Here is a 24,453-nt window from a genome sequence, read left to right as displayed (position 1 = left end):
ATCTCCAGCCGACAAAGGTCCTGCCGCAGCGCATCAGTATTTCTACTCTGTACTCAAGAAGAACAAAAAAGAAAGTTCACAGACACCCAGAGGCTTCGTTAAATATTGCTCCTCTTTTTTTTGTCTGAATGAAAAAAAGGACTCTGAGACGGATGCGCGGGAGAAGGTTCCCATGTCCTCGTTCAGCAGCCATGGCGATACTCTGCTGTGTTCATGGAGTCAATGAAGATCTTAACTCAATGTGATGCTCAGATATCTTGAAACAAATGTGAAAAAGAGAGAAAACAGTTGAAGGGTAAATATACGGAACAATATGACTTTATTAATAGAACCAGCATCCCTTTGTTCACATGCACGACATTATCAAACTGTGGAAGGTCAAGTGTTAGGTCAAAGGCCTCTTCACTGACATTTGCAATAGCACGGTTTCCATAACGACTGTTCAGATGTCACCGTTATGAAATCAGTTTGGAGCAGCACGAGAGCGTCATTTCATTAATCCCTCCGTGAAAAGGTTTCATAAAAGCAAATCGTACAACTTGTAACCGATAAGCAAGTTCATACATCTCAATATCCAGCGCATTTAGCTATCAACATTTCTTGAAGAAGAAAGGCCTCAGAAAGCACGACGAAGGACTTTCCTCATGGCTCAAGCACCTGAGTCCAACAGCCTCTCAGCATCACACTGCTGTTCACGCTGATGCAGAACAGATTGCATCCCGAGTTACCAGAAGGCTGAGAAATGACCCTCGTTTCCACCCAGTCCTCAGAAGGATTGCCAGGTTTTATCCGCTAGAATAACTCAACAAATGTCTCTTTCTCTCTCTACTGGATTCATCTGCAGTTCATGAGCGTTATTCATCTGCACTCTGCTCTGCAGTAGGACTCGTCCTTTCATCAAGTGTCTACTACCAAAGTAGATCTGCCACTCCTGCACTCAAAAGGTAACTTGCGTTCTTTAAATATCAAACGTTAAATCATTCCTAATATTTTATAACTTATTACAGAAGCATTAACAGGTAGGGAAGATTGTTATTCATATCAGTTTGCGGTCCAGCTAATTAACATGTTTAATTGTATTTTGGTTTTAGGTTTAATTCACGGCATATTGGTAGGTTGTGTTTAATTGTTAATCCAAAAATGAATAGTAAATAATTGGGCTAAAAGTGCAACCGTTGCGAGTGAACTGGAGTTTAGTGCAAAAAAAAAAAAAAATCACGCAATTGAAAAACTACCAAATTAGTTACCTTACAGAAGTATTTAAACACAGCACCTGCATAAATATATTATGAATATTCTGCAGCACCACGGCCACATTAAACTGCTATGAGGCCGCGAGTCAGAAAGTTTAAATTCTTCCAAAAATGGTATTTGTTAAAAAAAAAAACTGATGTAAAAGTCCTGTATAAGGTAATACTAGTGAGGTGCTTTTATTATTCTATTATTTATTACCATTAATAGTACTAAAAGATTTGTATTCAAGTGAGTTATCAATAAATCCTCACTTATTTCAGCTATACTTCAATCATGAATGTGAGACAGGCACAGTTTCATCACTTTATTAATGAGTTTAATTATTTATACCAAACAAAAACGGTATTTTTGTTTGGTATAAATAAAAAGTTTCTCTCCCTCTATCCCTCTCTTTAACATCTCCTTTATCCAACCGTTCTGTTCCCAACAAACACATTCTACCCTCAGACAATGGTGATAAAAGAGCAGGGTCACAGCAAATTTAAAACGAGGCGTGACGTATCGGAAGAAGAAAAAGAAATTACATTAAAATAGAACATTTAGTCAGCTCTTCATTTAGGAAAAAGTGACGAGTACTGAGAATAATGTCCGCGTTCTGCCAGCACTCATACAAACGCATACATTCCCTGCAGCTGTGCTCCAGCAACTCCTCTAGTATCTGACGCTTACGCACCGTACAAACAGGACCGACCTGTCACACCCGCACCACACAGTCCGTGGAAACAGGAGACGGTCGGACACAGGAGATGATGCATGTCGGTAGGCAAGTTCATTATTTCCCCTTTCCTGCAGACACACTCTCCCACCTGAGAGTGTGCGCGCACACGCACGGGCGCACACACACACACTCGCTTGCTTGCTCCCAACATTACGACCCCCATAGATCCGGAGGCTTGTAACGTTCTCTTCGCGTTGAAGTTAAATGGAAAAGTGGAGTTCCACCAGTTGGCTCGCATGTGCACCTGTAGAGAAACAAGAGCACTGATCGGAGGACCCGGCGACGACTCCGTACAGTATCTTGGGTGTGAAATTGTTTTGCGTGCGACATTGCTGGACACATATTTAGAATTAAAAAAAAAAAAAAAAAAAGATTTTTTTTTTTTTGTGCCACCTCAGTGGAAAATAAATGACCCCCTCCCACCCTAAAAAAGCCAACACAATAAATAAAACAGTTAAGTCAACATTTATGGGGTAAACAGAAAGTTGTGAAGAGAGAAATTGAGGGAGAGAATAAAAATGAAACTTTGTTCTGTTTTTCCCCTCCTGAACCAGGGACTGAAATGAAATTGTATTTACAGACTGCGACTGAGGATAAACAGTCCGGCAACTGCTGCGCCGGGCTACTACGGAAGAAAAACTAAAATTACAAGTACAATATAATAACAATAATAACAAAATAAAAGGTACTTGATATTTACAGTTTAGCAGTGAAAAAAGGAGGAGGAAAGAGGGAAGCAGGAGGACAAAAAGGGAGTGGACAAGGAGGCTCCAAAAGCTGTTGGCTTCCAGGGATTCGAGCATCATTGCTGGTCTGATTATTACTGAGATTAGTGGAGGAAATGTAGTCTGGGCATCGTGGGCTGAGCATGCACATTTGCGTGGCGGAAGACAGACAACTGGTGGTGCCGTCAGGCCGATCAAAATCATTCCCGCGACCGCCCCCCCCACGGGCCAAGAAGAACATGATACGCGCGTCAACAGGCAGGCGTGTCTGGGAAGTGGGCGAAGAGGGTCACGAACCAAACGGAATTCATTCAGAGTCGTCCTCCTCCTGCACAGACAACAACTGCACCGTGAACATAATCGAGCCGATCTGAAACTGAACACAGTAAAAAAAAAAAAAAAAAAAAAAAAGAATTATTAAGGTGACTTCTCGGTGTTTATGACGCGAGAGATATCGTTAAAAAACCGGTACTGAAGTGGAGCCCCACGTCCACGGCTCCAATCTAAAACCAACTGATCTAAAATGAGCCAGAGTCAACAAATATCTGCCGTCTGGTATCAAATTGAGAGATTAAAAGTAATTCACCTTTTGGCCGGGTGAGCCGACACTACTTGAGTAGAGTTTTGGGGTAGAAAGCGATGACAAAGTCACTTCTCTACATTCAGTGTGATGTACGATCCAACACGTACACTACAAGTGTGCCACTTTTGACCCCACTAAGGATGATTGTCAATATTAGTCGGGCCCCATACGGCCCTCGCCACGGCACCCACACATAAAACACGCTAATGCAAATAAAATAAACATAAAAAAGGGATAAAAGTCAACTGTATATCACAACACAGAACATCCATTTAGCATGAACCAACCCCGTCCTCATCTCCCAAACATCCCAACCAATGTAAAGCTTCATCATTCTAACAGGCCAGTGTGGATTCCGGCTTACCCTGACCTCAAGTGTGGACACCTAAATACCCATAAATCAATCCCCACATCTTCTGAAGCTGGCAGCCAGAGAAAGTAGTTTCTGTTGGAAAGGGTTAAGATTCTGGGGGGAAAATAGCAATGTGTTTATGTGGGTGTGAGCAATCTTTTCTTTTCTACTTTGAGAGTTTGGAGCCAAAGGGGAGGTTGAGGGGGAGAAGAGCAGAGGGGGGAAAAGGAAAAACCGGGAAGGAAAAAAAAGAAGAAAAGGAAGAGGGCCGGATGCTCAGGTGCTGTTGTTGAGGGATCCGGGTGCTGAGCTGGGCTGGGCGGTACTGTCTGACACACTGCCATCTGCAGGGGGAGAGAGGGAGCACACGTGTCACCAACTAACAGACTAAACTCAGACATTCAGACAGTTCAGGATCAAGTCATTATCAATTGATTATAATGTGAGCATAGTAAAAACAAATGTGTTCTAAGTGATATTCATAAAAAGTGTAAAGAGATTAAATGTCTGGTTGGGTTTAATAATGGCTCAGGTTCAAAGTTCTGACTAAACTGATTTTTTGAACGCACCATGCCATGAGGACAACACACATTGCTCACTTGATGAATTGTTCCTTTTATAATCTTAATCTTATAATCAAACCGCTAACGATAAAAACGTTAAAATAAATATGAGTGAATGTTTAGATCAGACCCCTCCCAAAGGCTTTTATCTTTGGATACACACCGTGTGAGGCAGGCGATGTCTGTGCACGAGCGTGAGGAGGAATGAGTGTGGAGTTCAACTGGGGCTGGATAGACAGCTCTGACAGAGCAGAAGAACAAACACACGGTCCATTAATTCCACGGAATACGACCGGGGACAAACACAAGACGAGTACGGAGAGATCGAACAGGGTGGAGAAAGACGTGGAGCCGAACTGACCGACGGGACTGAAGTTGAAAAGGAGCGGCAGATCTCGTCCGCTCGGCAGGCGAGTGTTGGGCTGACGCAGCTCGTCGAAGAAGGCGTGCGCACACGCCTCCAGGGGAGACAGCCTGGTCACCGGCGTGTATTCCAGCAGTCGAGAGCAGAGGGCGATGGCCTCCGGTGGGGTGCGAGGCTTGAACACCTGACAGAGGAGAGGAACTTGGGTTTATGGAAATCCACGGCCGGAGGACAGTGACTTGGGGGGGGGGGGGGGGCGGCGGAGCGCTTTACCGTATCCACGGCTTGGACTCCTCGTCACACAGATCGACGACTTCAGCTTTAAAGTCTGACTAACAAACAACATTTATGACTCTATTAAGCAAAAAACATCAACCGCTCAAGTTGATATTCATTCCCGCTACTTTAATGATATGATAAAAAATACCGCGCAGCTGCATCATTTGATCCATTTTTACGTGTATACATAGATCAAACATGTTGTTTCAGTTTGGTATTATTATTGCATAACTTCATCCTACGACAGGCAAACGAGTTGTCTGAGAATAAACCCTTCAACTTAACCACTATTCACATTCCCCCGCGGCGGGAACATACCTTTGTCCAAGGGTGCGCTTTGATCTGAGGGAATTTGAACTCTGTGTAGTTCGGGTTCATCTCTCTGATCTGCTCCCTTGTTGGTGTCCCCAGAACCTAAAGAACATGAATGAAAATATGTTTGCACTGTTCTTCTGTACACACCGTTCTCAATTCCCTTATTTAAATGTATTCAAATATTATACCCCCTACACTCACACATGGTTTGGAGTTTCTTTCACAATACCTCTTACAAATGCAGTTTATAGACACTCTCAATTTCAAACTTTAGACCTCCTTTCATCAACCCTGAGCAAACCGTTGCCTCTCAATGGGATCCCTACTGTACCTTGATGATTTCTACGAGCTGGTCCACTCCGCTGTCCCCAGGGAAGATGGGCTGGCCCAGCAGCAGCTCGGCCAGCACGCAGCCGGCCGACCAGATGTCGATGTTGGATGTGTAGTCGGTGGCACCAAAGATGAGCTCCGGGGCGCGATAGTACCGCGAGCAGATATAGGACACATTTGGCTCCCCCCGAACTAACTGCTTCGCACTAGAAGGCAGTAAAATGGAGACGAAGCAGAAAGCGACAGCTCAGGAGGGCAACGCCAGTCAACATGAACCGCTCATTCCTCGGCCGCACGGTGTGATGAAAACAGGGAGAGTCTGGGCTGAGAGAGAGACGGCCACACGAGCAGACAGCCTACTGAACATGCACGCCGAGACACAGCCGGTAACACCGACAGGTCCGGAGGCGGAGTCTGGTACTGACCTGCCGAAGTCACAGAGTTTGAGGATGGCCGTCTCTGGGTCCACCAGGAGGTTTTGGGGCTTGATGTCTCTGTGACACACGCCCTGGGAATGGATATAAGCCAGACTGCGGAACAGCTGATACATGTACACCTGTGTGGGAGGGGGGGGGGGGGTGAAGGGGGAGGGCATAGACATGTTAACTCCTTTTACAGACCAAAGTTCACCACGGTCATCTCTTTTTGCTCTTCTTATAGTTCAATATCTCTTTCATTATACTGGCCAAAGAATGAATGTACGGTGGGAAAGTATTCAAATAAAACAACTTTAAATGCATTTAATTAATACAACCTGGTTCTGGTTAAGACAGAAAGGATGGACGGCAAAACAAATAAAAAAAACTTAATTTTATTTAATTTTATTAAATCCCTTTTAGGGCTGTCAAATTTAACGTGTTAATCTATGAGATTAATGTGGCCGAGATTAATCCAATAAAATATTTTAACGCAGTTTTTAACGCAACTTTGTTTACTTCCGGTGTGGGTGTTTTGTGTTGACCAGGACACAAAACCGCTGCTTGCTGCAGTCAGTTAGATCAGAGAGACATACAGACTTTTAGCACTGGAAACAAACAAACAGAGGCGCGACACACAGCAGAGAGCTGTGCAGAGGAGTGAGGGCGAGTGACCACTTTACAGACCACTTTACGCCCTGATAGTGTCCAGAGCACGTTGGTGGCTGCTAGGCTGCTTCCATCGCAACATCTACCCTGCGCGGCACACAGTCTGCAGAGGACCAGCCCTGCGTCCCTAAAAGAAAGTGGTTTGGAAAACGTCCTGGCTAAATGTGGGGAGATTGTTGGCACTTCAAACCCAGCACGTCAAATGATGGCGCGTTGAGAGCAAAGTGCACGAGGGCAGCAGGAAGAGTTCCTAGTTCAACATGTTCCACCTGGTGGGATTCTGCCTTAAAAAAAAACAAATAAAAACAAAAAATAACTTCCCGTTTGTTGCGGCTGAAATGTGGACTTTAAACAAACCACTTATCACCACCATTATCAGCGTTGTTGCCCCCATGATGCTACACTGATTACTAACACGATTACAGGGAACAAAGAGAAACTGGAGAAGATGTTTGAAAAGGGGGCGGAGGGGAAACAACGAGAAGCACTCGCAGAAACATGAAGACCGAGGGGACACAGGGAGGGAGGGGAGGCCACTAGACAGGCCGTGATGGAAGTGTGTCTCTGGAGCATCGGGGAGAGAGAGCTCCGGAGGAATCCTAAAGCCACGGGGGGAGCAGTGTGCTGAGGGAGGGAAATGAGGCGTGAGACAGCTCGAGTGTCCTCTCTGAGACAGTGAACACACACAAAAAAAAAGGAAAAGAAAAACACACAGAACAGAGCAGTCTTTTAAACAGGAAACCAAGTGTACTGCAAACTGATTAATTCCCCTGGGACCATCTTTCCCTTTCTGCTTTAAAAATCCTTCAGCAGAGAGCGGCCTATGAAAAACAAACCGGAAAATACTTTGTATCCACTCACTGAATTACAGAACAGAATTATACTCTCATTTCCCCATTCTAATTTTGTCAAAACATTTCTCAATCAACAACAACCAGGATGAAGTCTTTACATCTAATCCCTTTTATTATATCAGAGAGACGATTCCAGTCGCTGACTGACTTGATGTTTCATCTTTTTCAAATTAAGTATTTAGAGAATACTCTATAGCAGTGGTTCTCAACTGGTCTGGCTCCGGGACCCACCATCACCCCTTAGTGACAAGCCGCGACCCAAATCGAGGAACGTTCTCAAATTTATTTAATGAAAACATGGTGCAGTTTTAACCTGAGATAGTATGGAGACAGAATACGTGTGCCAACACAAAAACAAGTTTAATGAAAAAACAAAACAGCCAGCTGTTAATTTTTATTTTCCCAGGCAAACGCCCGCGACCCATTAAAAACGGGTCCGCATCCCACCAGTTGAGAATCACTGCTTTATAGCCTCCAACTTGCAAAGCAGCTGCCTTCCTAACAAATGTTACCGTTGAGTGTTTTCTACAAATCAGCAAATGTTCGACAGTCTGGTTATTAGAGGTTCCCACTACTAACGCATGCAGCATTACGAGTTAGAGCCAAAATGAATACGGTGTACTGTGTGTGTGTGTGTGTGTGTGTGTGTGTGTGCACACACACACACACACAGCTTCGCGTGTGCCCACCTTAACATAGATGATGGGGATGGTGGTCTTGGCCTTGTTGAAATGCCGAGCCACCCTGTACACCGTCTCGGGTACGAAGTCCAGCACCAGATTCAAATACACCTCATCTTTCTGGAGGGGAGGACGGCTTGATTAGAGGTGGAAAATCAACTCTTAATAACATAAATCTCATGTACACAACCAATCATGCAATACGTCGGGTCGCACCGGGGGTCAGAAAGTAAACAAAGAATAATGACTGTGGCTGTATAACGATAAGCTTCACGATGGAGGTTGGCTTTTAGAAGGACAACATTCATCTTATGCGCTGCACATGTTAGCGCTGAATATCTGAAGCAAACAACACCCAAGTAAACATTTACAGCTGGTGCAGGTCATTATCACAACATTTACCTGGTATTAGCAATAAAATTGTTCTATAATTACATGTGTAAACACAGTTAGCCTATTATTGTTAGAACTGCAAAGTACAATGCAGTGTAGACAGTCAGATTCAGAGAGGATATTTAGGCTCACCGACACCAATGTCAGTTCATAAATTATGAAACACTCCATTATTCATAAGGAAACGGGAGTTTCTACTTTTTTTTATTTTCAAATACAATGAAACTGCACTTTGCTTCCATACAACGCTGCATCTTTATAGATTTTAGAGGTTAAGTTTGGCCCATACAGCTCCTTAATATGTTGACTCTAGGGTGTGAATTTTATGTGCAATCAAGACCCGGATCAGCTTGTCTAAAATATGTCTATGAATCATCATTGATGACTGGCTGGGTGTGGAGAACGAACACACACACACCTTCTCTCCACTGGAGTAGAAGAAGTAGCGTAGCCTCACGATGTTGCAGTGGTCCAATTTCCTCATAATTTGCAGCTCTCTATTCTGTAACGAAAAGGAAAACAAGGTGAAAGTGATAAACAATGTCATTTGGGTGTGAACTTACAGTAAATATATGGCCGTACGTCTCTGAGCATACCTTAAACCTCTTGTCTTGGAGAACTTTCTTAATTGCCACCATCTCCTGGCTGTCGATGAGGCGAGCCTGGTAGACCACCCCAAAGGAGCCATTTCCTATAACCTTTATGTCTGTATAGGACACTTCCTGGGGGCGGTCGGGACCTTGGCCGGGTGTGGCTACCACCGTTGTCACCTTGCCACTGTCTCCTGTGAACGAGAGCACAAACACGCCTGGTTAAAAAGACCCCGATGTGATCAGAACACTCGCTGACAACTAATTCAATGTAGCTTCACACCTAGTATCTGAAAACGTTGTGTCCATGGATGAAGTGATGCTGACATTTGAAAAACACGACTCTTCAGTCTTCAAACCTGCGTCTCTGCGACAGACACAAGCCCTCTAAATGGTTGTCTGGCTGGTAATGAGCTGCTGATAGTTCCCATAACACTTCCCTGCTTGTCCCCTGGGTCAAACCAGCACGAACCCCTTTCATACTAGAGACACAAATACGATGCCAGTAAACTGAGATCGCTGTCAAAGATGAATTCACTACAGCTATTCCACAAATGCCACGGCTAAAAAAACAATATCACTCATGTAGTAGCAAAAATAAATTGAAGGGCCGACATTTCTTTCAGTTCTATTCGCGGCGAGGTTCTTTGCTCAGCTGGCAGAATATCCATGCATAACTGGGATGTCATTATTTCCGGTTGACAGCCCTTTTTTTTGCCAAAGTTGTGAACATTGAATTCCCATTACGAGTAGAAGTGCGTGGATCACAACCCTGCGACCCACGTTTAACCCAATTAGGTCTCAAAGGTCGAGTGACAAGTGCTGACCGACGCAGATTGCAGGTCTCACCAGTCGGTCTCATTTAGAGTTTGAGGGCGGGACCTCAGGAATCTTAATTACCTGGAAGTTGGCGTTCCAATAAAATATAATCCAAATATAGCTGAGCACCCAGTCGTATCTAGTACATTTATTTTGGTTGTCGGAAATAAAGATCAAACAACAGCTATATATTTGGATTTGCATGTTATAAGTCCACGTTTCCATGGTTACCTTTATATTGGCCATTCTGATTTTGCAAGCACTAAAATACAGGCACATATATTCTTGTTTTTAAACTCAATTCTTGACCTTGTGGAAAAGAGACGTCAACGCTTTAAGAGTAACTGACAGCTCCAGTTAGAGTCAAGTAGCTGCTCAGCGCTGCGCGCCTGAGCCCGGGTGGGGTCGAGGAAGGATTTGACAAACCGGCACCAGAAGCAATGGCACGGGGAGGGGAAGATCAGCGCAGGAGCCCCGTTGCCAAAAGGCTTGTCAGAGCCTGTGATAGAAATTGCGTGGACAGTAGCGCACCCAGAAGTGCTCCCATTTCTTGGGCTCGCTCACTTGGCCTGTCTCAACAGGACCCCTCCTGATCTCTAGTAGGTCTGCAAGTCGCAAAATGGAGTCAGACAATTAAGCATTTTGGGGTGGAAACCCCACACAGTCACAAAAGACTACAGTTTTGCTATTTTTTCAAAAGTTTGCCAGCCAAACATTTTTCTAGGTTATTAATAAACAGCCGCCAAAAGCGCACTTGGCCTAGATTTAATCTCAGCCCTCCGGTCAGCAGGAAAGACTTTTCAGATCCGTCACTGTGAGGTTCCTGCACATTCCTGTGCCCTCTATTCCTGCGCCACAATACAATGTTCCCCCGTATCTCCTTCTAGCATCACTCTCTCACTCCTCCGGAACAAGAGGAGGTGAGCACAATAAGTATCGAGCAGCTGTGGCACGATAGTCCCTTGACGGATGAATGTGAAAGTGAGCACTCTGCCCAGAAGATTGTTTTTATGATTAGAAAACTACACAGCAAACTATTGTCGTCTGTCTTCTTGTTTGGTGCCACGAATACTCACGGCGGCGATCTTGAAATGCGCCGACCGCTCAAGCATCGACAGGCCAGGTTCCGATCCCCGAAGGTAATCTCTCAATTTTAAATATGTATCACACTGCGTGTACCGATCATTTCCAAGTACGGTAACATGAGGCCGGGACGGCCCTGACGTCATACCAAGTCAGAGGCCCAGCGGGAGACTCGTTTTCAGAATGTTATTTATTGGTAAAGAGTATCTAGTGTGGATTAGACATGGTCTCCACTGTCCGACTGGACCGAGGACACCTTAAAACGAACACCACACGAGTTCTGCCCACACTTTATAAATGTTCACGAGCTGGCGAACTTCCTTGTGATATTAATAAGAGGTCAGGATCAGTGCACCACCACACACGACCATCTACCAATGGTGTGGAAGTTGAGGATTCGAAAAGGCGGGACGGAGGCAGCCGGGAACTTAAAGGGTGCCAAAAGATGTTCGACATGCAACGACTCCAACTTAAATGCTTTTCACATGCGTAACTGGTAGTTAATGAAGATTTGAGTGTCAGTCATATTTTGTTGTTTTGTGAAATTGGATAAAATGGGATTTTGTCTTTTTGTAGTCGTATAAATACAATTTAGATTGCTGCTGGATCACATACAGATACCGGGGGAAAATATTTTCTACCGCATTAAAAAAAGTCATTTTTGAAAAGGCTTAACCACCAAAAATGTGAATATTAGAAATACATCCATGATTCAATACATTTTTACTACGGGACGAGGACAGAGCGCCACAACACTTGCTCCGTGTTTGAAAGAGAGAGAAAGAAGGCAACGGGAATGTTGACTATTGCACACGTTGCTTCTGTAAGCTTTTAATAACTCAGATGTCCAGTTATCGATATGAAGGAATCTTAAACTACTTGGCAGAGTCTACGGTATAAATATATTTTGGAACAGGATGCTGTGATAGTCACACCAAGCACAAACTTTTAAAAGTAATGTTTTAATATCTTAGAAAAAAGGAGGACATTTAATGGCTCTCTCATTTCAAGGCAGTCAGAAAAGGAGCCACGCTGCCATCCATTGAGTGACCACAATTAGACAATAAGAATTCAGAAATTATTTTTCATGTCACAGGTTTTAAAACACAATGCAACAGACATGGTCGGGGTGGTGCAGGGGTAGAGAGGGTGCGCTGGGAACTGCGAGGTTGCCGTTTCGAGCCCCGGCTGCTCCATGTCCCATGTCGAAGTGTCCCTGAGCAAGACACCCAACCCCTAATTGCTCCCCGGGAAAAAATGTAAAAGCCATGGGTTAAAAATGCAATGTAAGTCGCTTTGGATAAAAGTGTCAACTAAATGACCTGTAATGTGGCCATGTATTCAACTTTTCAGATTAAATCTGGACAGTTTTAATTAGGCAAGTTCTAGTACAACTACTACTTCAGAAATGACAACAGGACTTTGTCGGGTAGAAAATTGTGTTCTATAAATCAAGATAAGGAATTAAACGTTAAAGTACCATTTTGGTTTTTCTGCTAACACTCATGTTATAAATTTTCCATTGATATCAGATAGTGTACATTGAGACCTGAGAATTCATTTGCATTTGTTTGGCCAGTTTTAATCCCTTTACATCGATGACTGCCATTTTCTCTAAACAGCTTTGATCAGCCAAACAGATTATTATTATTTTGGTCAGGCACCACTGGCTCGGTATCTCCTTCGGCGCTCAATGATGACAAGGTGTCCTTTAATTTGTCCACAGCACCATCACAATGATCCTGTTGACATGTTATTCTTGTCCGGTTGTCAAACAACCGAATGAGTATCAAGTAGTGATTCAGTCGTGTCTTGTTAATGCAACTTGTTAAATCAAGAACAGTTATTCCTTCTGCACTAAAAAGGTATTGATCGAATTAGTGATCAATAAACAGAGGTTAACGGTGACATCAGTCTTGTGTGACTGGCATTATTGGGAAAATCTGCGCAGGCAGACATCATGCTCCCTCAAGCTCATGCATATTGATCCACTTTGCGGGGCATAATAAGGCCAAAATTTAGAGATGTTTTTGGATCTAGTACCAATTTTAGTTGGTATTTAGTATTTATGTGTTGTCACTGCGTGGCTAGACACAAGAACAATGCTTTGACAGAATGCAGATCACCTTGCTGACAGAGACTGTGAAATTAGGAAAACTAAACAAGGGGAAAAGAGAGCTTATATTCCAAAGCATTGGAAAGGAAAAAGCCAAATCACCTGACGGAGATCTGCTGATTGGCCGCATGTACTAACTCCAGGGAAGATTTACTACACAATGGCACGAGTTAACTTTTGTCTTTGGCTTTTATTCACTTTCTTTGGTGGTCATTTCTCCTGTTCAAATAAACCGTTATTGGTCAAATACCATGTTACTTTCTGTCAGGGCCAAATGACTCAAAATGTTCAAGTGTTTTCTTGATGCAAGAGCCGTGATGATGCCGTTCTCATCCATTCTCTCGCAGTCCGTCCTTCTGCACACCTCTGCACGAACCCACACACCTTCCGCCAGCTGCTACGCGACCCCTGAGCATTCTGCAAGTTGTTGTCGTCACACCAGCGAAACCAACTGGAGGGGACTGTGTTGTTTCCAGTAGACGGTCCAAACGGTTCAACCACCCGCGTAAAAGACACAGGCTACTTAAAGGAAATGATTCCACTAAAAAGGTGTACAGAAATTGTCATCCAGTTAAAGAAATTGGGCTGACACTGCTTTACAACCAATATGTCAAATGAAGATTTACCAAACGGATTCCTCTATAAGAGGCTCGATATCGGACTTTCTTGGTGAAAGATGACTTAAGGTGGGTTTTAGTTTTTACCAGAGGTTTGAACCCACACATTGATGCTTTCATATATGCATCAATGGAGGCGTGTAGTTACTTAAATTAGGTTAAGATCAGGTCACCACATGCAGGTTAGTAATAATGTGGAACTCTAGTTTTAGTTTTTTTAACCCATCATCATTTCAATTTCTTCAGGCCACCACACGACGTACAGGCTGACAACCTTAGGTCGGCTCTACCCTTGCAATATTTTACATAATCGAGGACGACGCCTAAAAAGTTAAGACTTTATCATTTCAACCTGGATCATCTTACAAACGTTAGCGGGCTAGGTAGCTTCTGCATTTGATATTAATGACGAGTACATTAGAGCCTCGGCTAACGCCGATTCTATTATTGGGTTACAGTGCAAAAATAATGGTTAGGTAATGTTGCCGAAAACATTTGCATAGCGTAAATTACCGTCAAAACAGTAACGGCTTACTTATAATCGTTACAGCTAACGACAACGTTAGCTGTGCAATAAAAGCCCCTGATCGCAATGGTTCCTTAATGAAAAACACAGCTAACGTTAGCCGGATAGCTAACTGAAGTTAGCCTACCAGCTAACAGCTCGCTGGCTTCGGTTTAGCTCCGCGAAAATGACCCGACACCAAGTACACTCCGACACATTTCTCTAAAAAAATAAGAAACAACGAAAGATCAGAGTTTTTGTGATCATATGTACAAGTCGGCTTTGAAATATAAACGGAACACAATACTCACTGGGAAGTTTCAAATTCCCAAAGCTCGTCGAGCTGCTTCCACTGGCTTGTGAAGCCCCAGTTTTTCCTGTCGAGCTTCCACCGGCTACTGATGATCCGGCACCGGCTGCAGCGGATCCGGGAGCTCCGGGAGGCTCAGCGAATGAGCTGGTCCTGGGCCGCCCGCTGCCGCTCATTATTGTGTGAACTAAAGCCGGGGCGAGGCCGAACGTTAACGAAAGCCACACCGGCAAAACTTAAGCTATGTATATGCGTGTTTTAATAAATATGAACTACACTTACGGCGTTCTGTAGAGGTTGCCCGTCTCCCCCTTTCTTCCTCTATAGAACGGCGATGGTGCGGAGGGGGGGAGACTGGGGAGCTGACGCACACCAACGTAAAACTCGCAAGCGTTACTGGGAAATTGAGTTCTTGGTGTCGTCAAGGAAAACGGAAATGTAATCTCAACATTTCCAATTATTACAGTTGTGAGTTGTAATACCTCAATTATTCTGAGATACTGGTAATAAGTATGATTATTAAAGCGTTCGGGGAGAAATTATTTCCTAACGTTCGACCAAAAGAACTACAATGCCCAACAAGGAAAGCGCGACCTATGACTGACAGCCAGTCTGTCCAATCACAGATCGAGAAAGGTTGACACTACCGCATCGGGGAGGGCTCTGTATCATACGAATGGAGGCGATCAACGGACAAACGTTTCATTTCACTCAATGAAACGCGATTTCCCACGGACACTTTTCAAATGTTCCGCACGTCCACGCCACAGATGGTGATACGGGACGAACAAAAAAACAAGGGGGTGCACGCCCGTGTGAATGAAGGGCGAAGGACTACACGAGGGATCGTCCAACGAGAGTAAATGAGAAGCAAAGGGAAAGAAGGGCCCGCCGTCGCAGCCGGAGAGCTTCGGGGAAAAGTGGGTAGCGCCGCCTGACGGACCGCCAGACGAACCGGGCAGCCACCGTCAGGAAACCGCGGTGCCGAGGGAAAAAAAAGGTCTGCAAAATCGGAGGGAGCGCCGCCAACAGCTCTCCATATGCTACCACACACTGTAAACAAAAAGGTACGAGTCGCGTTCGTGTGGAGGAAATGGGACAATGGCTCGCGCGGATATTGTCCGTTAGTGGTCGCGCTGTTAGCATCACAAGGCCTCCGTTTGGCTAACGGCGCAAAATTGCGATGTTTGTTTGCGGGACTGTAAACCGCTGTAATATCTTTGTGTCACTGCTGGGGAATCTTTTTTAAACACATGGACCGAAGCACTGAAACCAAATATAAACGGTTGAATTGCCTCTACACCTGCTGATTCATAATGGATTTCCGTTTTAAAATATATTTATTCTTTTTGGTGTTTTTTTCTTCTCTCTCTCCCTTTACCGCAGGTGTGCTCTTGTCACTGACCTCAGGTGACTGGACACAGCACTGATGTTTCAGTTCAAACACCATCCCCTGTCAAATAGCATCTTCCACGATACGCTTCCAGCCCACACAACACACCTCTGAACACACACTTAAACACACAGGGAGTACCAGCATGGCCGAACAGCAGCAGCAGGAGGAGGTGGAAGGTGCATATGTGGAGCACCAGTACATGTGCAGCGAGTGTCACCAGCTCTTCAACACCCTGGAGGATGTGCTCATCCACCAGCAGATCCACACCGGCCAAGAGGGGGACGGCGAGGTCATGGCCGTCCAAGGTGTGGCGGAGTGGGGGGAAACGCAGCAGTACCAGTGTCTGGAGTGCGGGGCCCTCCTGGTGAACCCGGAGGAGCTGCTGCAGCACCAGGAGATGCACATGAGAGAGGCGGGGATGGAGGTGGAGCATCAAGGTGAGGGATTGGAGTGGAGCACGTTGAGGTATTAATGAATCACTGTAAACAGGCTGTTCCGTGGTAGTGAATAATAAGGACTTTTGTCTTACAGACAGCAGACTAATGTTTGTGTGTTGTATCGTTTCACAGAGCTGTGTGAGGTTTTGGAGACAGAGGACGGGTCGGAGGATCAAACCTCTGGACCCGTCCAGTACCAGTGCCTTGACTGCCTGGCTCTGTTTGACGCACCTGAGACCTGGCTGGAGCACCGGCGGACCCACAGCAGGAGCAGCACCCACAGTACCGTAGAGACCATGGTGAGGGGGATTCATTGTACTGTACAAACATGTGTTCATCAACATCTGGAACGTCCATTTAACCGCTTACTGCACGGATACGTAAGTGGTCTTACTCGCATTGTCACAATTGCGGCGGGTGCGGATTGTTAAGCCAACTTTTCAACGGCTCGGGCCACACTCTTTAGGAGACAAAGCAGCAGCGTGAAAAATAAGTGGCTTTATGGTTATGGCTTTGTTGAGCCGGGATGTGCTCCAGGAGTTGATGATGTGAGTGAATCCTAGAACTAGATTTGTGCGCATCCGACCGACAGATATTAATGTCTCCCTTTAGAGGGAAGCCGATAATTGATCCACTCTAAATCACTTTTTTTCTGTTGGCCCGTGCAACAGGAGTACGTGCTACAACCCGATGGCACCATCACTCCACTGAACAGTATGCAGAATTACGTCCTGAGTGAGCAGCAGGCCGGGGAGATCTTGGCACAGGTACTTGAGATCATAAATGCCTCACAACAGAGGAATTAAATGAGAGCGTGATGAAGGGGTTTTTACGGTTTTGCACATTGACGTGTGTTTCCTTTTCAGGTACTCGCTCAGCAACAACAACAACAACGGCAACAAGAGAAGAAACGTCAGTCGAAACCGCCCGCGTCCTCCCATTCCTCCCTGCTGCCCCCAGTGACGGCCATCCCTGGCTCTGCCACCATGCACTTGCAGATTCTCACAGCTCAAGCTCTGGCAGACAGCTCCACCGGCCCCGGCCAACGCCGCGCCACGCTGCCCCCCCTGCTGCCTGCGGTGGGCCGAGGCTCTGTGGCAAAGCTGGGGGTCCTGGAGAACGGGGACCAGAGGCTGGAGTTCAGGTTGGCCCCCAGTGTCCAGGATGGCACCCAGCAGCAGCAGCAGCAGCAGCAGCAGCAGCAGCCGACCGAGGTGGTGGTCATCCACCCGTATGAGTGCTCAGAATGCTCCCTTCTCTTCCAGACCCCGGAGGACTTCCTCCAGCACCAGGGAGAGCACTTCCTCGGTCAGGACAAAGAGAGCGGAGAGCCAGGTGTCATGAGTGGCCTGGAGGAGGCGCGAGGGAGGGAGGAGGCGACAGAGAGAGGGGAGGACGTTAGGGCGAGGGCGGCGGAGAAGAAAGCCACCGTCTGGGCCAAGTCCCAACAGTGTGAGCTCTGCCAGCGCACCTTTACCTCCGCCAACCGGCTGGCCGCTCACAGACGCGTGCACGAGCAGGGCACGCACGAGTGTCTGGAGTGCGGCAAGGTGTTCAAGAAGGCGACGTCACTGCATACGCACATGCGCACGCACTCGGGCGTGGCCAGGTACCTGTGCGTGGACTGCGGCAATGGCTTCACCACGGAGATGACTCTGATCATGCACCGGTAACGCACGCCGGCGCTCTATGCCACTGTGATAGGAACCGTCTTTTTTTTTTCCCCCCGTCCTTTTCACCTGTTTCTCCTGGTGTCTCACAGGAAGTCCCACGTTGTGGAGCCCCTCCACAAGTGTCAGTTCTGCAACAAAACCTTCACCAACATGACCAAGTACCTCTACCACCGCAGGACCCACCTGAACCGTGATTCGACTGGCACCCCCGCCCCCGTCTTCATGGTAGTAAAATAAGCTTGTATCCCACCACACACGCGGACGTGCACTATTGCTTCCGCACCCCGAAGACAGTATTTAATAACATTTTTTTTTACATGTGCCTGTTTTCTTTACTCCTGCAGGCCTCTGCTCCAATGAGAGCGTCTCTCTCCGCACTCGCCATCCTGCAGAGAGCGAGAGATAAGAATTCTCTCGCCAACGAAGCAACGGCCAACCTGCTGGCCCCTCTCTCGGAAGACGATGACATTGAGGCGACTGCCCCTCTCGAAGGCCCAACGGGTGAACCCCAGCAGGTGGCAGACGCCCCGGAATCCGACGCAGCTCCAAACCACGCTGCCCCGGGCGACACCGACGTCCGTCCGTCGCCCGACAAAGGGGCCTTTTCCTGTCGCTCGTGCTCTAAGACCTTTCCCTCCCAGCTGCAGCTCTTTCACCATCGGCGCAAGTCCCACGCCGCCGAGCGCAGCTTTGTTTGTGGCATCTGCGGCAAGTCTTTCAAGAAGAAGATGCACGTGCGCAACCACATCCGCATTCACACCGGCGAGCGGCCATTCCAGTGCACCGACTGCGGCAAAACCTTCTCGTCTCTTGCCAACCTGATGAGGCACAACCTCATCCACTCGGGCGTGCGGGCGTTCCGCTGTGAGGTCTGCCACCGCTCCTTCTCCCAGGCCTCCAACCTGCGGCAGCACAGCCTGCTGCACGCCAACGCCGCCTTGCTGTGCTGCCCGGACTGCCCCGCCAGCTTTCGCTGGCCCACCAAGCTGGCGGCCCATCGCTACACTCAACACCCGGGGGCCCCGGCCCCGTTCCAGTGTGCCCATTGTGGGGCCGGCTTCCTGACCAGGAGGCAACGGCACAGCCACCTCTTGGAGCAGCACGCCACCGATCCGGAAATTCCCGACGAGGCGGGCGAAGGGCCCTCTGCAGAGTCCAGATCGGGAGACTCGGGCGTCGCGCGCGGGGGTCAGGGTTGTAACCTTTGCGGGAAGAAGCTCAATTCTCCCGCCAACCTGTGGCTCCACAAACTGAGCCACTTCGCGCGGGGCCGCGGCGCAGCCGGGAAGCGGCCCAAAGCCCACCAGTGTCTCATCTGCGGCAAACTGTTTGTGTCGTCTTCCGGAGTCGCCCTCCACCAGCGGGTCCACACCGGCGAGCGGCCGTTCCCCTGCCAGGTGTGCGGCAAGCGCTTCCGGCAGAACACGCACCTGCGAGAGCACCTGCGCACGCACTCGGGCGAGCGGCCGTTCAGCTGCGAGGTGTGCGGAAAGGGTTTCATCCAGAGCATGCACCTGGCGGAGCACCGGCGGACGCACACGGGCGAGCGGCCGCACATGTGCCCGCACTGCGGCAAGGCCTTCAAGACTTTCTCCAACCTGAGGAACCACAAGAAGACCCACGTCAGGCGGCAGAGGCTGGACGAGGAGGCAGCCGCCCAGGTCGCCATGGAGACCAGCGCCGCGGCCGCGGTGGACGCCTCGGCGGTGGAGCTGGCCAACGGGCAACATCAGCTCATCCAGATCCAAGCCGCGGGGCTTCAGCAGGTCAGCAAGTTTACCTTTCTCACTTATCCTCGAAAAAATGACCACAGTCCATCTTCTCCGTTGACTCATCTGTATTCTGCTGTCAGTTGAACTAATTCTGTGTTCGGCTTCCTCCTCTCAGACACGCGGCACTCCCACCATCATGTGTAATGAGTTCGGGGAGACCATCGCCATTATTGAGACGAGCGGGGGGGAAGTGCTGCCCCTGGAGCAGGCTTTGGAGATCTACCACACGGCTCTGGAGAACGGCCTCGCCATGGAAACGGGCGCCATGGATGGACTACAGCTCCTCTGAGCTGACGAGAGAAACTGCAACTTCTTTCTAAAAGGTCGAGTTCTTCAGTTTTAGCCTTAAAACTGACTCTTAACGAAGACTTATTGACTGAGAGGTGGAGTATGCAGACAAAATTGATATAAAGTTCAGCAATCAGACCAAAGTAATTCATCCATCATCTTTTCCGAATCTATGAGAGGGGTCAGTATTAGTTTATTTAAGTAATATACTAAAATAAAGGACATGATACTCATGATGAATAGTGGTTGTGCCTCAGATGATATTTGTATGATTCATTTTTATCATTTATGAAATTTCTATGACTTTTCTTCTGTTTAATGATTGGTCGTGCTGTTGTAAATAGTTCAAATCAATAAATGTTTTTTCAAGGTGACAAATTTGTGTCCGCACTCCTGCAACATAACCATGTTTACATATCACACCCACACTCAATTGTACACTAGATTTCAACGATGCAACACAAAAAAACTCCATCCTTGATGGGCCCTTAAAGCGCTTCTTGTATTCCAACTTAATGAAAACCAATTAGTTTACTTTGTCAGTGATACAATCACTTTAATTGAACACCCATTTTTATTTGCATACTGAAAAGATACAGATACAAACTTAAATTATTCATATAAATTCCTCTCATATACTGGAACAGTAAAACAAGGAGTATAACACAAACAATAGCCATGTTTTTTTTCCATTTCATGTTTGGTAATGGGTGTTTTAAGCGTCAACTCATGTTCAGTGACCAATTTTTCCTTAATGATATAACGAGTCTACTGACTCTACAGTAATTATTTACAACACAACCAAGTCTTGCACAAAGACAGTTTGCGATCCTACCAGCTCTCTTTGATCCATTACCTCCCCCTCACTTCCCCGTTTTCTCTCCGCTGGCCTTAAAAGGTCTTGAATGAGCAATAAAGTGACAAAGGGAGGAAGGAGATGTACAAGTGTTAAGGCTATATGAAAAAAGAAGTCAAACAAAGGGTGGTCTTAAAACATTACGTCTTATAACTACTGAAAGAACAGAGAGGTCCACGTTGTGTTTGTCGCCCTCTGTAACGAACAACAGAAAGAAATGCACCGCGGCCATTCGAGGGAAGACGAGATCAGCAATGAGAACAGAAGTAAAGACTGGGGTCATTTCAATTATACAAGGAGTAATAATCAGAACCATAGGAATAGTAAAACAATCGGAATATGACAACGTTAAATACAAATGAAATTATCTTTAAAAAAAGTTAATAAAACGGCTTGGCAATAGAGGGTTAAGGCCTAATCAGCCTTACAACCAAGCGCCAGGATGTGCCTAGTGACTCTGCCCCGCCTCCTTCCTTCATGGCCAGCGAATGAGAGGCACAGGAATGCGCGGTTCCTACCGACTGGCGTGTGCTTGCGTCAATCGCGAGGAGGGAGGACACGGCCAGACAGGTAATTGCAGGAATGATGGCACAGCCAGAAATCCCCTTGAGTTTTCAGTCCATTTCTCAGTCCCTCCTAGTACGTCTACCCCAGAAGGTCTCCACGAGAACACTTAAGATGGAGAGAAAGAGCTTTCCAGGTCCAAAGTTCTCTCATTGAATGAAAGGTTTCTGGCTGTCGGGGGCCCAGCCCCCTAATGTCAGCAGAAACACCAACGGCTGAGTCTAAATACAGGTTGTTCCTCACGCAGAGTGGTACTGCTTTACTCCTCTAATGCTAATAAAACAAATATAAAACAGTTTAATGTTGTTGTTTTCAAGCCGCTCATTGTCTCTGAGCGCGCGTCCAAACGCCAGAAGCCTCCTTCCTTCAAGGAGAATGAGTGCAGCTGTACACAATGGTCCTCCGTTCACTGGCATCAATGGGACCGTTCCCAGGGTGGTTAATACAGAGTTCCATTTCAAGTGTGGTGATTGACAGTTTGTGTGTGTGTGTGTGTGTGTGTGTATCATGAAGTGGTTTGTGTGCAATAGGGTTTCATGCGTTTAACTGAAGGTAAAAAAGGTCCCAACATTCCATTAAAAACATATTCTACTCCCACCGGTCGGGTCCTAAGCCTGGAAAGAAAAACAGGATGAGGCCAAAGGAGGGTTGAGAGTGAGGATTAAAAGAAGTGTGTGCGCCCTCGTGTGTAGTGGGTGTAAAGGTCTGACTGTCAACATTTGGGGGGAGGGGGACGTCGTACGTGTACAGATTGTAAAGCCCTCTGGGACAAATTTGTGATTTGGGGCCATACAAAATGAATTGAATTGATTGGTCAATTTAAATTAGTCAGCATCCCTCGTCTAGAAGACTCCTGTGAATCACGAGGATCCTCGGGGCTCCCCTCTGCGCCCTGCTCTACGTCGTCGTCCTGCAGGTCCCCACCTCCCTTGAGAGCTCCCTCTCCCGACTGGGAGCCAGAAGGTCCGGGGAGGGAGCCGAGAGAGTCCGGGATGCCGAAAGCAGAGACGTCGGAGGGGGCGGCTGTCTGCATGATCTTCTGCCGCACCTCCCTGATCTTCAGCTGGAGGCACACCTTGGTGGGGAATATATCGGAGTATCTCGCCTGGAAGGCTGCAGTGGCCTGAGCTAAAAACACGCCAACAACAAAAAAAAGAAGAGAGAAAAAAAAAGAAAAGCCACGTCAACAAGTGTAGATCTATTACGAAAAGGCTTGTAGCCTTTATACGTTGTAGCGTGTGTTCCTATCTCACCTGAAGGGAAGAAGCCCTGCTCCTGGAACAGCTGCATGACCAGCGCTCGCCTCTGGTCCAGGGTTCTTCTCAGGGACGAGTAGGGAACCTTATCAAACTCCAGATCCGTCAGGATGTCTTCTCCGTCCGTGGCTGGGTAAGGGCCGAACAGGTGGAGAGGCGTTAAGGAACTAGCTGCGAGAATCTCTGTTAATGTCCCTTCAGGCACATCATGTTGGACACACTTGAGAAAGAAATATAGCACTGGTGCCAACATTTCCTTAGGTCAGTTATTCATATCCTATCTACTTCTAGACATATTTGGCCGGATCGCCCTACGTTTATTGCTGGGGGATAAAAGCAAAAAGACTAAGTATTAAAAATGAATATATAATCATTACAATGAAAGCAAACTGCAGAAACACAATATAAATAAACATACAGACAAGATCGACTACCCAGAACTAGAAAGGAAAAGACCAGAGGGACGCTGAGACTTCTTACCTGCTCTGTCAAAGGTGAAGATGTCTCCCTCACACTTGGCCGCACTTTTAGGCGTGTTGGGCTCCGAGCTGCAGCTCGAGCGCCGACGGCTCTTTCTCTTAGGAGAGACTTGCTCGTCAGGGGCTGAATCCAAATCTAGAAGCACCACAAAGAAAAGACAAAAAAAAAAAGTGAATCAGCAGAGATCAAATCTCACACATAATTATCACGACGAGAAAAATTGTATTGAGCATTATGTAACTCAATAAACGCAGGAGTTATTTTTAAGGATGCTTTAATCAACATCAACAAATATTTGCAGTTTGTCTGATAAATGCACATTCATGATGGTCACCGCAGCTACTCTGCAGATCTAGTCAGAGTATCATGGAAGCAAAACCTGTGGAGTTCTTCCTCTTGCGGCGATAACTGCCCAGGATGGCGCGGGGTGAGGTGGCCAGACTCTGCAGGGTGGGGGAAGGCAAGACCTCCTCGGGCCGAAACTCTGGCAGCTCAGCGAAGCGCTCCTCGAAATATACCTCCGACAGCACCCTGCCCGACCAACACGCACACACAATATACAGTATATACACACCGCCCAGCAATGACCTCTGCAGCCGTACAACACGCACGACTCAGAAAGGTGTCAACTCACTTGTCGACGGATTCAAAAGTCTTCTTCAGTGGTGGTGGTCGGGCTTTCACTTTTTTGGCGGGAGGACCATCTTTGTCAGCCTGCGGGGGCGGCAGGGGCGGTTCTGTGGCTGATGGAGGGGGGGGAGGTGAGGAGGGGAGGGACTCCTTCCATCCAGCCTGTGCGGAAAGTTCAATTTCAATATTTCACACAAAGCCACACACTGGATGATGGACATGTGTTACAAAACAAAAGCCTAATTGGGGGGCAGCTGGCTTGAATGAGGTGGCCTGAAAGTTTCCTAGTAGCTCTATTGCATTTAGAGTTAATTATCACAATATAAAAGCATTTTCTGCAGTAGAAATATTCTTTTCACCTCTTTGGTGGTTGTGCTTTCTCTGTGTTGGGCGTCAAAGGACTCCGCGGCACTACACCCCTCCAAGGGTCGGTCGGAGGAGGAGGAGGAGGAAGAGGAGGAGGAGGAGGGCGGGCCCTCGGCAGGATGTGTTGATGGAGGCCCCGTCTGTCCTGCTGGCTCAGCATCAAAGGAGAAGCGACTGGTGGCTGCGGCCACTCTCTCCTT

The 24,453-nt window shown here is 47.0% G+C and overlaps 3 protein-coding genes across 3 annotated transcripts in view; 1 reads left to right on the top strand and 2 right to left on the bottom strand.

Moving 5' to 3' along the window:
- Positions 1-1,544: 1,544 nt before the first annotated feature.
- Positions 1,545-15,156, bottom strand: gsk3ab (glycogen synthase kinase 3 alpha b). The gene is made up of 11 exons (XM_040165799.2): positions 14,818-15,156; positions 14,537-14,722; positions 9,092-9,279; positions 8,914-8,997; positions 8,112-8,222; positions 5,909-6,039; positions 5,485-5,689; positions 5,157-5,252; positions 4,557-4,743; positions 4,359-4,436; positions 1,545-3,976 (listed from the first exon to the last, which is right to left on the bottom strand). The coding sequence occupies exons 2-11, from the start codon at positions 14,709-14,711 to the stop codon at positions 3,909-3,911; spliced, it is 1,323 nt and encodes a 440-aa protein (XP_040021733.1). The 5' UTR covers positions 14,712-14,722; positions 14,818-15,156; the 3' UTR covers positions 1,545-3,908.
- A 23-nt stretch (positions 15,157-15,179) lies between these two features.
- On the top strand, positions 15,180-20,479 carry znf526 (zinc finger protein 526). The gene is made up of 8 exons (XM_040165690.2): positions 15,180-15,602; positions 15,922-16,368; positions 16,501-16,667; positions 17,040-17,135; positions 17,235-18,037; positions 18,131-18,266; positions 18,386-19,807; positions 19,929-20,479. Exons 2-8 carry the CDS (start codon positions 16,074-16,076, stop codon positions 20,100-20,102), a joined length of 3,093 nt encoding a protein of 1,030 aa, XP_040021624.2. The 5' UTR covers positions 15,180-15,602; positions 15,922-16,073; the 3' UTR covers positions 20,103-20,479.
- A 177-nt stretch (positions 20,480-20,656) lies between these two features.
- Positions 20,657-24,453, bottom strand: part of cicb (capicua transcriptional repressor b) — a 19,155-nt gene continuing 15,358 nt past the window's right edge. The window contains exons 3-8 of the mRNA XM_078094149.1: positions 24,247-24,450; positions 23,892-24,049; positions 23,637-23,788; positions 23,258-23,392; positions 22,775-22,906; positions 20,657-22,649 (exon numbers count right to left, since the gene is read on the bottom strand). Coding sequence (XP_077950275.1) covers positions 22,336-22,649; positions 22,775-22,906; positions 23,258-23,392; positions 23,637-23,788; positions 23,892-24,049; positions 24,247-24,450 — 1,095 coding nt within the window. The 3' untranslated portion in view covers positions 20,657-22,335. The remainder of the gene's footprint in view (positions 22,650-22,774; positions 22,907-23,257; positions 23,393-23,636; positions 23,789-23,891; positions 24,050-24,246; positions 24,451-24,453) is intronic.

Source organism: Gasterosteus aculeatus, chromosome 20 (genome assembly GCF_964276395.1).
Source record: "Gasterosteus aculeatus chromosome 20, fGasAcu3.hap1.1, whole genome shotgun sequence".
Lineage (NCBI taxonomy): Eukaryota > Metazoa > Chordata > Actinopteri > Perciformes > Gasterosteidae > Gasterosteus > Gasterosteus aculeatus.
The sequence above is the reverse complement of the archived record's forward strand: the minus strand, read 5'-3'. Positions and strand labels throughout refer to the sequence as shown.